Source organism: Haliaeetus albicilla, chromosome Z, assembly GCF_947461875.1.
Source record: "Haliaeetus albicilla chromosome Z, bHalAlb1.1, whole genome shotgun sequence".
In the NCBI taxonomy this organism is placed as follows: Eukaryota; Metazoa; Chordata; class Aves; order Accipitriformes; family Accipitridae; genus Haliaeetus; species Haliaeetus albicilla.
The window spans coordinates 33,460,462-33,474,084 of NC_091516.1; the positions used below are offsets into that span (position 1 = coordinate 33,460,462).

The 13,623-nt window shown below is 38.7% G+C and overlaps 1 protein-coding gene across 4 annotated transcripts in view; it reads right to left on the reverse strand.

The window, feature by feature from the left end:
- PTCH1 (patched 1) overlaps positions 1-13,623 on the reverse strand; it is a 75,788-nt gene that overhangs the window by 26,470 nt on the left and 35,695 nt on the right. For all 4 annotated transcript variants that reach the window (XR_011323322.1, XM_069776883.1, XM_069776882.1 and 1 more), the window contains 7 exons: positions 13,177-13,324; positions 12,258-12,389; positions 11,786-11,941; positions 11,060-11,158; positions 9,610-9,735; positions 2,543-2,661; positions 155-554 (listed from right to left, as the gene is read on the reverse strand). Coding sequence is in view for 3 of the 4 variants with exons in the window: in XM_069776883.1 (XP_069632984.1) it covers positions 155-554; positions 2,543-2,661; positions 9,610-9,735; positions 11,060-11,158; positions 11,786-11,941; positions 12,258-12,389; positions 13,177-13,324 (1,180 nt within the window). In the remaining variant the exon portion in view is untranslated. The remainder of the gene's footprint in view (positions 1-154; positions 555-2,542; positions 2,662-9,609; positions 9,736-11,059; positions 11,159-11,785; positions 11,942-12,257; positions 12,390-13,176; positions 13,325-13,623) is intronic.

Here is a 13,623-nt window from a genome sequence, read left to right on the forward strand (position 1 = left end):
TAAAGTATGAAATTAACTGTAAAATTGTCAAGAATTGTTACTCCAAAAGAATTCTATTTATTCCTTATATTTAATACCACTGCCAGGAAAATTTTATTACTGGGCAAGGCAGAAGTCTATTGTTGAAAAAAACAGTAAATAGTTCCCTGATTACCTTAGCTTTTGGTTTTAGGAGGAATGGAGCATAATGCTTTTCTGCAAAAGATGAGAGTGTCCACTTTGTACAGGGTGGCTCAAGGCAATGCATACTGGAGTCGGAGAATTGGGAAAGCAAATCCCTCGTCGAGCTTGTGCTTTCTGGGCTCTGGCAGCTAAGATTATCTTGCGTCACTGTCACTGGCTGCACAGATATTTCTGAGCGAGGCTCTGCTGTGGTGTAGTACACCTGCGTATGAGGATCGTATTCTGTGCGCAACTGCACTGTAGACTGCATTGTAATCTGAGTTTCATGTGCAAAACTGTGACTGCTGTATGGGGGTGGAGGACTGTAGCAAGTATTGTCGTTTTCTGCATATGCTTGAGGCTCAATCTGAATCACTCTAGTGACACACGGACTGCAAGAGAACAGAGAAACACCTGTTCGCATTTAGATAGATCTTTATTTTAATCAGACAAGATAGGATAACCTGCTTCCATCTGAGACTGCTTCTACTACTATTAGATAGTTTATATTAATTAAGTGTAACGCTCTGATGTGAATTTTATTCTGCGCCTTTAGGAAATGTTTCACAGAGGTGAGCCTCTGAGAATATGTGCACATTTCTTGTGCTCAGGAAAGAAGAAACCAGCATCTGTCTGAAGACATTGACAACTACCCACACCACTCCATTAATTACACATGCTAATCAGGTCATACCCAGGTAGTTGCACACAGTCTGAATGCACAATAGGTGTGTGAGTTTGCAACTACGTGTCCATGCTGAGAATTAAGCTATTTAGATCAAAGTGTAAACACATGACATACTGAGTTCTTCTGTTTAGAACTATTAAAGTAACTGTTAAATAATATTTGGGCCTTCTGGGTAAGATCTCAGACTTTTGGGAGGCAGGTTGAAACCACTTGCCATACACTGACTGAATGTTTTAAAAATTAAGTAAACATAAGCAAGGATTAATTCCTAGGAAGGATGGGCAACATGAAGAGGCAAAATTACAGAAGTAACTGAAGCATTCCCTTTATTTTAGTCTATGCAAGACCCTAACAGATACCTAGTTTATAAAAAAAAAAATTATCAAACCTCTTCCTGTAAATGAGAAATGACAAATTGATGATAGAAAACAGTATCAGAGATTTTTCACCAAGTGGAGAAATCCTACCAAAACAAGAGGAATTCAGAATGTTGCCTATCTAAACAAAGCAAGCTCTCATTAACTGCATTTCTTCATATGTTAATGGGCCTGAATTCTGATACACATTTGGTGCAACTTTAGATAAGGGAATAAATGCAAGGTCTGATTGTCCTGCATTTCTGAGAATCAGGGCTCCAAAATTCAAGCACATTAGGCCATCCACTGAAACTGTGACTGAATCAGAAATAGAAAGCAGGAGTCCTGGCTTGGGATCAACTCCCTGTTCTAACCACTCTCTCAAAAAGAAATTTAGAAAAGTGCTTTCTCTCTTTGACATTAAAGTTAAAATGTCAAACTATGTCAGCTCCTAGGTGGGTGTAAAAGGCTAAGATGACACTTCATAACCAGGATTCTCCACATCCTAGTTATGACCGTAAGAGTACATAAGTAGAAATGTAACTGATCCTCTTCATTGCAGGCAAAAGCAAAAACTAAGGTGGAAAACATGCTTGATTTCTAAGCAGTGGCTCCACTGATGACAGTAGAGTCCTCCTAGCCCCACTGTACACTCAGACCTGGCCGTGTATCAGGTAAGAGTCTGTGTCTGCACTCTTTAGAATGGCAGTATTTTACCATTCTAAATTACTATTGCAGCTGTAACTGAAACTTTATCAAGCGTTATCCTGAAATGGTACTGATCATCCTGCATTCCTCATAATCCTATGAAATACTCAGCTAAGGGGAAGTCTTTTTACAGTTTACACATTATGTTTATGTATTTAAGTTTAAAGACATAAAAAGCATAAAAATTAGCACATAGTGATTAACTGCAAGTAAGGTTTCTCAGTACCCTGAGTTACATACAGTATTCCAAGACTACCCAATACAAGCACTGGACACCTTGCAGTACCCTGTAACATTCTAAAAATACTTGAAGATATTGCTAAAGCATCGATCTTTTATCTGCTTTCAGAAAGTTGTCCTTCAACAGTCAAAACGAACATACGTACAAATGAAGGGAAAAGCGTGTGTGTGTGTGAGAGAGTATGAGAACGAGATATTTTAACTTTTCCCCTCTGTCAGATAAAAACTAAGATAGCAAATTTAAGTCAGTCACTAGCAATAACATCATAATAATAACATACTGATCCCGCTGCAGTGAAGAACTTCCACTCCTGACAAGGAATGGTAGCACTGATTGGTGACCATAACAAAGACACACCTCATACATCAATCTATCACACATTCTCACCTTGTAAAACAGCAGAATATATCCAGTCTCCTGTCCTCTCGACGATAAAGGTCCATGCTCAGGATAGCAGGAAAAATCAGCAGAACCATAGCAAAGTTGAACACCACCACAACTGCTGCCTAGAGATCAATCACAGAAGTGATGTCATTACTAGGCTTCATGTAAGGCATCAGCTTTACAAAGCATAAAAATTCTTTTCAATTCTCATCTGTTCACCCATTTATCATGTCAACCCATCAGATGCTTTGAAGCTCTTCCCTGAGGAAACTGGGAGATATACTTTTACATTCCCATTTCATTATGGTAGGCCTATTGTAGTTAATTAATTTCTTTTAATAATAAACTTCATATTATTTTAGTACATCTGTGCCTGGACATGTGGTGATGATTTGTAAGTGGAAACCAGCCAACAAATCATACTTTTGCATGAGATTCTGCCATATTTAGAGTCTCACAGTAAAAAAAATATAGAAGCAAAAGCAAACCTGGAACTAGAACTCAAGTTCTTACATTTAAGGGATCGGAAGTAATTTAAGCATCACAATAACATTGAAGAAACATTAAATCAGAAATGAAATAAAGGTTTAAGTAAATTTTAATTAAATTGTTCTATTTAGTAAAATTTTATGCACTTGATGTACCTACTTAAAAGTCTAGCCAGAAAAACCAACATTTTGGGTTTATCAGGGCTTATTTTTAAAGGAGAATCAAAATTAATCCAACACCATATAGTAAATCTATGTATTAATACGCTTGTGTTCAACAGTGCTTGATTAATCAGCCAGTCTGCCAAAATGAGTCTTAAATTGGAACAAGAATACTTGGTTTAATTTGTAAAGCGAACATTACGTAATGAAAAAAACCAACCTCCCCGCCCACCCCCTTTCAAACCATACTTCAAACCCCTTCCCACACAGAGATTCCCAGAGAATCTCCATAAACATATGTGGTGTAGCATCCATCATTATTATTAATAGCATTTATTTGTAATGCAGAATTGTTAGGAGCACCAGTCATCACAAAGGGAAAGCCTGCGCACAGATGGGACTGGAAGATAGTTGTAAGAGCAGGAGAGACACTGGGAAAAAAATGGTTGAGCCATCAACAGGTGAAAAAAAACCCTTGAAATCCTTATATTTATCCATTAGATAAGCAGTAGCCATCTCAGCAGTAGCCCAGTTTCGTGTTAAGGAAATCATATAAACTATCAAGTGCCTCCACCTGTTACTTCTGAAGTAACGACCACTTGGGTTAAAACAGTCATAAAAAAGAACAAAAGTTGGGCTACAAAAATGAAGTTGCTGACCTGATATAAACAGGTCCTCCTTTTTCCAAAATAAACAAATGGCTGCTTTTGATGTTGAAATATGAGGCCTCAACACTGGCAGCTCAAAAGATGTGATATCCAAAATTCATGCTTTAAAAATTCTTGACTTACATGTCAAATAAATAAATTGCCTAAATACAACAATTTTTATTTTTGTGTCTCTTTATCTGTGAAAATCAAAGTAGTAACACACTGAACGACTTTTAGAGTTTTGAAGCTGTCAAAGTGTAATAAAAAAGACTAGATATTGTTTTTACTTTCCTGAGAATGACAGAATCAACTAGGTATGCAAATATTTTCTACTCATTTCAATCATAAATATATTGCATACAAAAGTGGTTTTATTGGTGTTTCTCTTTTGTTGTCTCCAGCCTGCCTGAAGTAAGATGTTGGTCCTGTGGTTGTCTGTAGACAGAACTACTAAAACAGAATTTACCTAGTACTTAAAGCTGAATTAGCATTCAGCCATCTTTGAGAGAAAAGATCCAATGACTATTTCATGATTTATAAACGTCCACAAGAAAGGTATGTCAGGTCATAGCCAAGACTTTAAAATTAAGTGATTTCCTTTTGATCCTCTCTAGAATTAATTGGATCTGTCAGACAAACAAATGGCTGCTGTTGCAAGCAAGGTGTTGGTTGGACCTAGTTCATATAACTGCTTGCTTTATTGCTGCTAAACCAGAGAAGGTTGAATCACCCATATAACATGAATAATTAGTTGTGTCTAACCAAGATCTTCTATCAAGGATCCGCTAAGATTTCTTGAGATTTGGAAAAAACAGTTGAGGCCTGACTCAATAATTTTTACTCCACCCCAGCACAGCTGAAAAACTAACCTAAGTCCTCTCTGTTCCTGCTCCATAAACTGCAAATACTTCATGCCTTATCAGTCCCCTTTGTAGACCCCAACGTCCTTGAATCAAAAATGCCGCTAAACCTGAAAACTAATACTTGAGTGTATGGTAGAGATCCCATTAAAGTTGGTTATATTTGCATTCGATTTTTTAAGAAGCATCAAAACTAATCCAACAACACACAGTAAATCTGCCTATTAACATGACATCACTTTTTAAAACAACTAGATTTTCCATGGTGCCATCCCAGTGTTGATGTGTGAACCCTGCAAGTAAAATATTTTTAAAAAATCCTCTCTGTTCTGATTGATATTTAAATAGATTCCTAGAGCTTAACACCACATTTCCTATACATTGCACACTGTCTCTCCCTCACCCACCTTCCCAGCATTTCAAGGATGTAACAGTTCTCAGTTTTCACAATTAAATACAGAAGATATTGTTCTTGTATCAATTTTAATTTGTTGTCCCATCAAAAAACACCCCGTGACTTGATAAGTAGAGGGAGGGAAGAACTGCTGGGGGGTGACTCAATCTCTGAACTGATGCATCAGCCACCACTTCCCCTCCCAATACCATTTAGACATTCGGTGGCTGGGAATGGGGATGTATGAGAAATGCGATCATGGCAATACCCAATCTGTAACAATTACACTGATTGGAAAAGCACCAACAAAAACCTGTGGTATCAGAGCTTCCAGAGTACAGGCAACCTGTTAGCAGCATCTAAGCTGAGAGCATGCTTAGGATTTTTTGGGACAGGGCATCTTCTCTCACCCCTTCAGAGACAAATGGTCAAATGGGAGAGGAAGGGGCTCAGACCTTTTCCTTGAGAAATCAACAAAGGTAAGATTAGTCCTAGAAGGGATAAAATGGGGCCTACTCAAGGGTGTAAAATGAAGGCATTCAGTGAAATAAGATCAGAGAGTAGTAAAAAAATTCCATTAATCAGAAAAAAATGTTGGTCACTTCCTGAGAAACATGCTCCGCTTTTTGCATCTTTTCATAATGCACAGCCTAAAAATATTATTGCTGCTGCAACTGTTCACAGAGACAGAAGAATGGCAGTCTGTGCTTGGAGGCAGCAAGGGAGACGGGAGCCAGGCTGGTAGGCTGGGGCCCCGCTGAAGGTATGTGCTGCTATGTGCCATTCCTGGCAGCCCACCCAAGGAGAACGGGTGTGCTGTATAGCCAGAGGTGATGAACAGGCGAGGAGGTCTGTCAGGGAAACTTCCACCCTACTGCTGCCTATCTGCAACTCCCTCCTGACAGCGCACAGACCTGGAGACCCCCCTTGCCTCCCCTGCCCCCCCCCCCCCCCTTTTTCCCCGAGGCTTTAATTTTTCTTGTTAAATTCTCGTGTCAGGAGCACGGAAAGGTAAATGACGTGGGTAAAAGGAGGGAGACAACCCACTTCAGCAGAGTAAGATAATTGAATGAGCTTAAAAACTTAGATTCTCTCTTTCCACAAACCCACCACCTGGTAATGCACTTTTACATTTAGGAAAAAAACTTGTCATTCTTACAGTGAGGGAAAAAGTTACTGCTAAGACTGATTGGGAAAAGTTCACCCCTGCTCATTAGTGAATCCACACCACTCCTCTGCTGTTAGGGGAGGAACTTTCTGGTGTAAGCAATAAGAGTTAGATGAATTTTTGTGGAGTTGTCTGTACCGTCTCTCTCCTGGGCAGAATTTATTCCGTAACAGTGTCTGAATAGTCTGTCTGAGGAGAGAATTCAGCCGAGCAGTAGTTAACACTCTGCCTTGCCTTCCTTCATTTATACTCAAAACAAAGGGCTATGTTTAAGACATTCCTACTGCAAACTTCAAAAACTTTCAGTGGATTTCTCTGATAACCTTCCCCTTCACCACAATTTTAAGAAATGAAACACATCTGAAAACTCAGAACCTACTCCTTCGAAGTCCTGAGCACTATTACAGGTGATTCTTGTGACTGAGTATTTGGGACAAGATCAGCATCTCAAAGCCCTAAAACTGCTTAAATAAAGGGCTAATAAGGTCAACAAATGGAAAAAATTAAAATAGTGAAAAAGCTAAAAAAGTGCCTATCTGCGTAACAGAATTAATATTAAAAATCTCACTTTCAAAAGGACTCATTTCCATTTTTTAAAACTCAGCAAGAGCTAACCCTAGCAAACTCCTAAGACAGCATCAGCCTTGCAGTGTTTGAGTTCCATAAAGTAAATGAACAACTCTGAGGTATCAACGAACTGCTTTAGCTGGCAGAACAGAACAGAAGATGAGAAAGAAGAAAGCATTGATATGCAAAATATGAGTTTTTAACTAGAAGTTGGGCTTGCAGACGCAGGAAACCATTTATTCTCCCTCAGCAGCTGGGTTATTTTACAGATACTGGGCCTCAAAAGTTATGGAACCTTTGACAATTATCTTGCAATGTCTTAAGAAAAGTGAATGAAGAGCAAAACAAGGTCAAGAGCAATCCTTTTTTAAGTCCATCTGTTAAAAATTCACTATCTACATGAGAAGAAGGCAGCATCTGTGAAAAGTAAATGCAGTATTTCATTGCTTTCTAAGTCTTGCTAGGAACCTATCAAAGACGGCAAGCACTTCTTGTTTAAACAAGCCTGAGTAAGAGGGAGAGGGAGGAAGAAGACTGTAAATAAAGAAATCCATATATAAATACAGACCACCCACCAAAATCTGCCATGGTTATCTGATTCTGAATGCTGTGATTAATGTATCACCTGATTTTGATTTTACCTGGTGAAGCTAGGCAAAGCAAGTAATGGATGTTCCTTTCTAACAACAAAGGATGTTATTTTAGTAGTTCCTAACTTATATACATATCATTTATATATATTGCTCTAGCATCAATAAATCCTCATTACAGGTCTCCGGCTGCCCTTTTTTTACACTTTTTCCATCTCTTACATATATATAAGGCGTTACTATGTGCAAGCAAAGACCAATTACAGATGCATGTGAGAAAAGATTGAGCAACTCAAACATTAATTTCTGGACACCCAAATGTTCCTACACATAGATTCCATATTAATCACTGCCTTAAAAAGGACTTTGATCATCATGTTTTTATTCTGAATAATATCAACATGTTCATACATGAATTATGTTGAAATCTCACTGGAAACTTTTTGTTTGTCATTTTGCTATGCAGACTTAGTTTTCTGAACTTTCAGTGATTCAGTCTACAGCGCGGCAGCAGGCAAAACGAAAAGACTTTAGGAAAGGTATATTTAACTTATACTCAGATTACAGTAACAACTACAGCTGTTGTCCCCACATATGTTCCAAAGGCAACTTGTCATGTTCTGATGTGAAGAGTGAGAACAGAGAAAGGCTGAGCAAAATTTGATGAGATAAGAATTAATTTTGGTGGCTCCCACTCAACAGCTCAGCAGTGCAATTAGGACAAAATGGCTCATCTCTGTTGAGTACTTCTTATGAGACACATTTAGGCTGAAGTAACTTCTTTAAAGCACAGGTACTACAAAGCCTGACAAAACAAGCCTTCTCCTCTGATTCCTTGTGAAGATCTCCAGTATCCTGTCAGCTGCTTAAGGTACATGTTGAATGTTTGAAATTGGGCCACAGATTTAGGAGACATAAATAACTTCTTCCAAGAGAATAAGTGTTACACTTCCAAAAATATTTCACACATTGACACTGGTCTCTCCCATAAAATAAAACAATTCACTGTCACATCACCTGTAAGAAGAGATATCTAGGTTTTGGCAAATCAGCAGAGCTAAATACTGCTAATCATTCAGGACTAAGGATCTAGTTTTAGTTGCCGCAGTCATCTGCTAAACAATGCAGAAAACCACTAAGGCCTTTACTTTCTCTATTGTTCACTACCAAATTGCCTATTGAGAAGGAAATGGCAAACAAATTATTAGTGCTTATTACTAACATAACTGCAATCGCAGAGTTTACCATTTTACAGCTTAATGCAGGCATACTTAAATCTCTGAAAACAGCAATAATTGCCAGATGTATTAAGAAAAATTGCAGCCCTTGCTTCCTCTGGGTAGCCAAGGGCTCAAGGAGAATGAAAAATGACTGGAGAACCAGGCTATAGCAGAAGAAAAATAACTACTGCAAAAGTATAGTTTGCCTGCTCTGCACCAAGGTCAGACAGTGCTATAAATTGCTTGTGTCAGGGCAGAAACTCCCCAAGCTTTCTTCAAAGAGCCCTTGCTTTTAGAAGAAAGCTTTCTCCAGCATCCTTAATATTTCATATTCCTGAAGGTATATAATCATAAATACAAGAATACAAAGAGAGAAAGGGAGAGTGAGCGATACATGGTTCAGCACATAAAATTCACATTTTCTCTCAAAGCAGTTGGAACGTAAAATTCTTGAAGTTTTCTCCAAGGTTGCTAAAATTACACTGGGAGTAAGGCAGTACAAACTGCTGCAGTAGTAATTAATATGGCAAATGCATATTGGCTGCTGCCATTGCACTTTAGTTATAGTTTATAAGAGCAGCAAATTGGACAAACATGAATGAATGAAAGGATTAAATTGCTAGTGAGGAATGTTACAGTACACACTACAGTACAGTCTACTCCTCTTGACTTAAGAATGCAAATCGTCCTGGAGACTTGTTCTGCTTAGTAGCATACATCTTGTTTTTTGCACTGAACCCAGCTGTGATGGGGCATGGTATTCTTTCACCTGCTAACAGGATGCGAGAGACTCCAGGCATGAGAAGTGAGAGGAGCAGACAGCAGTTGTTATTACCCAGATCTATGGTAAACAGTGATCACACTGCAGCAGCACTGAACACAGACTTTAACACTACCACTAACAGGCATCATCACTGGCCTTTCATGATGGGACCGTGCATAAGAGCTAGCAAAATACCATACAAACTTACTTGGAGTGAAAATGCTCGTAAAGCAGGAATAGGGATTAAGGCAGCCATAAAGAAAGCAGTAACATTGCTGATAGATGTAAGGGCTACACTTGCTCCTGTTCGCTTCAAACATTCACCTGTTCTGTCCTGCAAAACAAATGACGTATCTTAAAAGTCAAGTGAATAAGGTGGTGTCCTGCAAATGAAGGGGTCATCCTACAGATGTAACACAGTAACAGTGAAAAATTACTACCATGAAATTCTGAATACAAATGTGCATTTGAAAGTATGTGAGAATAAACGATATACTAAGTATACTGTTGAGGAGAAAAGCAGATGATAAATGAAATGCTCATGGTTTTTTTCAATGGTAGAAAACATTATCAAAGCTGATTCTAGCTTCAGAACACTAAGTTACCAACATTATATCAAATACATCTGTAATAAAGTAGGATGTATTTTCTACCAGTGGAGTCACTTGGTGTTCTCATTTTTTAGACAATATAAGCATATATTAACAGCATAGAGGCATAACATAGCTAAACATCTTGAAGAAATATGTTACAAAACAAAAAAACAACCCGAAACCCAGGGACTGCACACAAAGAATGCAGATAAATCAAAATAAACACGTGACCCTTTCCCAACCCAGCAGGCTATTTTGAAGCATATGGAAGTTACAGTAGAGCAAGGTTGTAGTGCCTGCATGCCAAACCAGCTGGGAAGAGCACATGGAAGACACTGCTTGTACGAAACAGAAGGGGGAAATACACATTGCTTTTAAACGGTTTGCACTTCGGATATGAAACTCTGGACTGAGGGTGAAAAGGTCAATAAAGGGAAAGGATCATAAAAGTACACCACCTCAGATTTCGTAACATTAGTAAGTTATGCTTTGAAATGTTCATGGTCAATTACAAACATCAGAAAAGAAAAACAGAGACAATTATTCAGAATAACGCAAATTTAAAGCCATAACAAATAAGTAAAGGTAACAGTTGATACAAATAAAAAAATTGTTTTCTAAGCTGTCTTCCTTCTCTTTCTTTTCACCTTAATATTTTTGTGTTCTTCCATTAAAAGCTTTCTATCAGTTAATTGTCAGACTCGTATTTGAGTTTGTTCCTAAATTTACATCAACTTTCACCAAAATTTTGGGCAGAATTGGGATTATGTAAATTAGCCTTTATATATACAGCTATAAACTAAAATTTCAAGATGAAATAAATCTGAGACACTATCAAAAAAAAAGGAAGAAAAAAAGAATGTGACATTCCAAAACATTCTAGGATCACACATATTGCCGTAATTTCCTATTTTGACAGAAATAAGAATTTCCAGACCCTAGGAAAAGCTACTGAGAAAAAAAATGTTTTTTTTTAATCAACACTAATTAATTCTGGATACAGTTATCTTTTCCTATATGAAGCCTTCTGTTTTATCTTCCCCCAAATCCCTATTTTGTCATTACCTCGAATGGAATTCTCTTATTCTGCCCTGTTTCACTAAATGCATGTGCCAGAAGGAAAACATCATCTACACCAACTCCAAGAGCAAGAAAAGGCAAAACCTTGGGGGAGAAACAAAACAAACAAAAATCAAGAAGGTTGTTTTATGACCTGCCATGCAGCTAGCCATTAAATGGCTAATTAAAGCAACTTTTACATTACACTGTACACAAATCTAAGGGTAAAATGAAAATCAAAAGGATGGAATACAGCTATTAACTTTTTTTCTGTAATACTGCTGAGGAACTTGCAGTATACCATTTACAGGTAAAAAGTCTCACCAAAAGTAATTAAAGTTTTGGGTAGACAAAGAATATCTGATAATAATTCATGTTACATTCAGAATAGTTTCAGAATTTGAACATCCCACTACATTCAGATGCAAAGACAAAACCTGCAGCTCCTTATGTACAACTGGATGCCTCCACTTGTGTCAGGACACAGAAAAATCAAATAACCCAGGATCTAGTAATTAAACAAAGTACATGATACCTGCCTTTTTCCTTAATACCGTTTGGCAGCACGATCACTTAATTTCTCACAGCACAAGCTATGAGACAGGACAAAGGCACAAGTAAAGATAAAGAGCCAAAATACTTTTGCAGCTTTTTTCTCCTCAAAGATTCAGTTGTGTTCATTTACTAACAGAGTACTTATAATTTAACAGCAGACTTGTGTCTCCTAAATACCTGAGTTGTGGCAGCATTAAAGGAAATTCCAATCAATGAGCACAGGCCCAATCCTGCAGCCACGGAGAGTGCAACCAACAAGACTCCTGCCAGCCCCACGGCACCCTGAGACTTGGCACAGTCCCACCGCAGCATTGTTAAACAGGCGTAGGCAAGCTAAAGCAAGGGGGTGGGAGGGGAAGAGAGGGACAGAGTTGGGGGAAAAAAAGGCAAAATATTAAAATGGATCCTCTTCTAACAGCTATCTCTCCCCACTGAAAATACACATCCTTACAAACATTTGTAAATGGAATAGACACATCACAGATGTTACACAGAGGAACAAGTGACAAGCCTGAGGCAAAAGTTTACAAACGATAGTTTTTATTTTAAATATGCCTAAAATGTTCTGGACTACTGACTGGTAACAACAGAGCAGATATTTAAGCCCTGCTCTACTACCAGGGAAAATTAAATAAATGTATTGTATTACCATTAGTAAGTAGCCACTAGCTACTCTGATAACACTGACATCAGAAAATGACTTTAGGATGTCATCCAGGGTGGTCGTAGTAAAGGAGAGCACCTTCTGAGTAGAGTTTTGTGCAACACTTTGATGAACCACCTATGAAAAGAAAAATAAAACTTCGTACAACTAAAGAAAAATTCATTACCATCTTCTACAGCACACATCTGAAATCAACTACTTTTTCATTAATGTTCCTGCGAAAGCCCACACCCCACACAGAGATTACGTTGATAGTACACAAATGTGTTTGGTAATTACTTCTTGCAAGCTACTGATTATCAGACAAGAATCTGCATCCTTCAGGAAAAGCTACTGCATTCCCAGCCCATTCCAAACATTTTAACTTGAGTCCTCTTCCCATAGCTCCACCCTGGATTTGCTGCAGTACGCGTTTTGCCTGTAACCCAAGGCCGGCGATCTCTTTGGGGTGCTCCTCTTTCCCCCTGCCTGGCCATTTGCAGAGGTCAGAAGCAGCGCAGCAGAGGTCAGAGCCTGGGACACAGAGGCCAGGCACTGTCACACAGCCTCCCCACCCAGGCTGCCGGGGGAGAGCAGCCCATGGCTGGCTAATGTTTTCCAGACACCTTTAGAACAACCACGCCAACCAAACGCTGTTAAATTCCAGCTAGCTCTTTGGTTCCTTTTCAGTCCCGGCAAAGCAAAAATGTCCCAGACAGCAAGGAGCAAAACCCTCATGGCTTCTCGCATGTGAATAACCAAGCAGCTTCTTAACTGGGCTGGGGGTGGGGGTGGAATCAGCTTAAAAAGTCGGAGGCAATCACTCAGTTCTGTCCTTGAAGAAATATGGTAAAAAGCTGTGACAGAAGGCAGTGGATCTTAGCAGGACTTTATAGTATGGTATCTAGGTTATTTTCAATTTTACCTCAACATACATCCTCTGCCAGGCTTCCAGAATTGCTGCTGCCTTATCCTCATTCCAGTTGATATGTGAAACATATTCATACCCCTTGAAGTGCTCGTACATTTGCTTAGGAGTCATTAACTGGAACATGGTTTGCAAAGCCTGGGCACTGTGACATGGAGAGAAGGGAGAGGAAGAAGAGGCATAAAATGAGCATTTCCAGGAAATTATTTTCATGGCATCAAGTCCCAGATGAGACCCTAACAGGAGCTAGCATCTTCATTTTATAGGACACATGCTTGTATTAAAATTGAACAGAGTATAATTATTCTGCTGTGTATCTGGTGCAGCTGTACTGGTCTATGCAGCGTTGAGGCTTAATCTGGTTTCACTGGTGAAGTTAATGAGAGTTTTGCCATTACTTTCAATAGGATCAGTTTCAGGAGCAAAGAATGTAACCCTACAAAT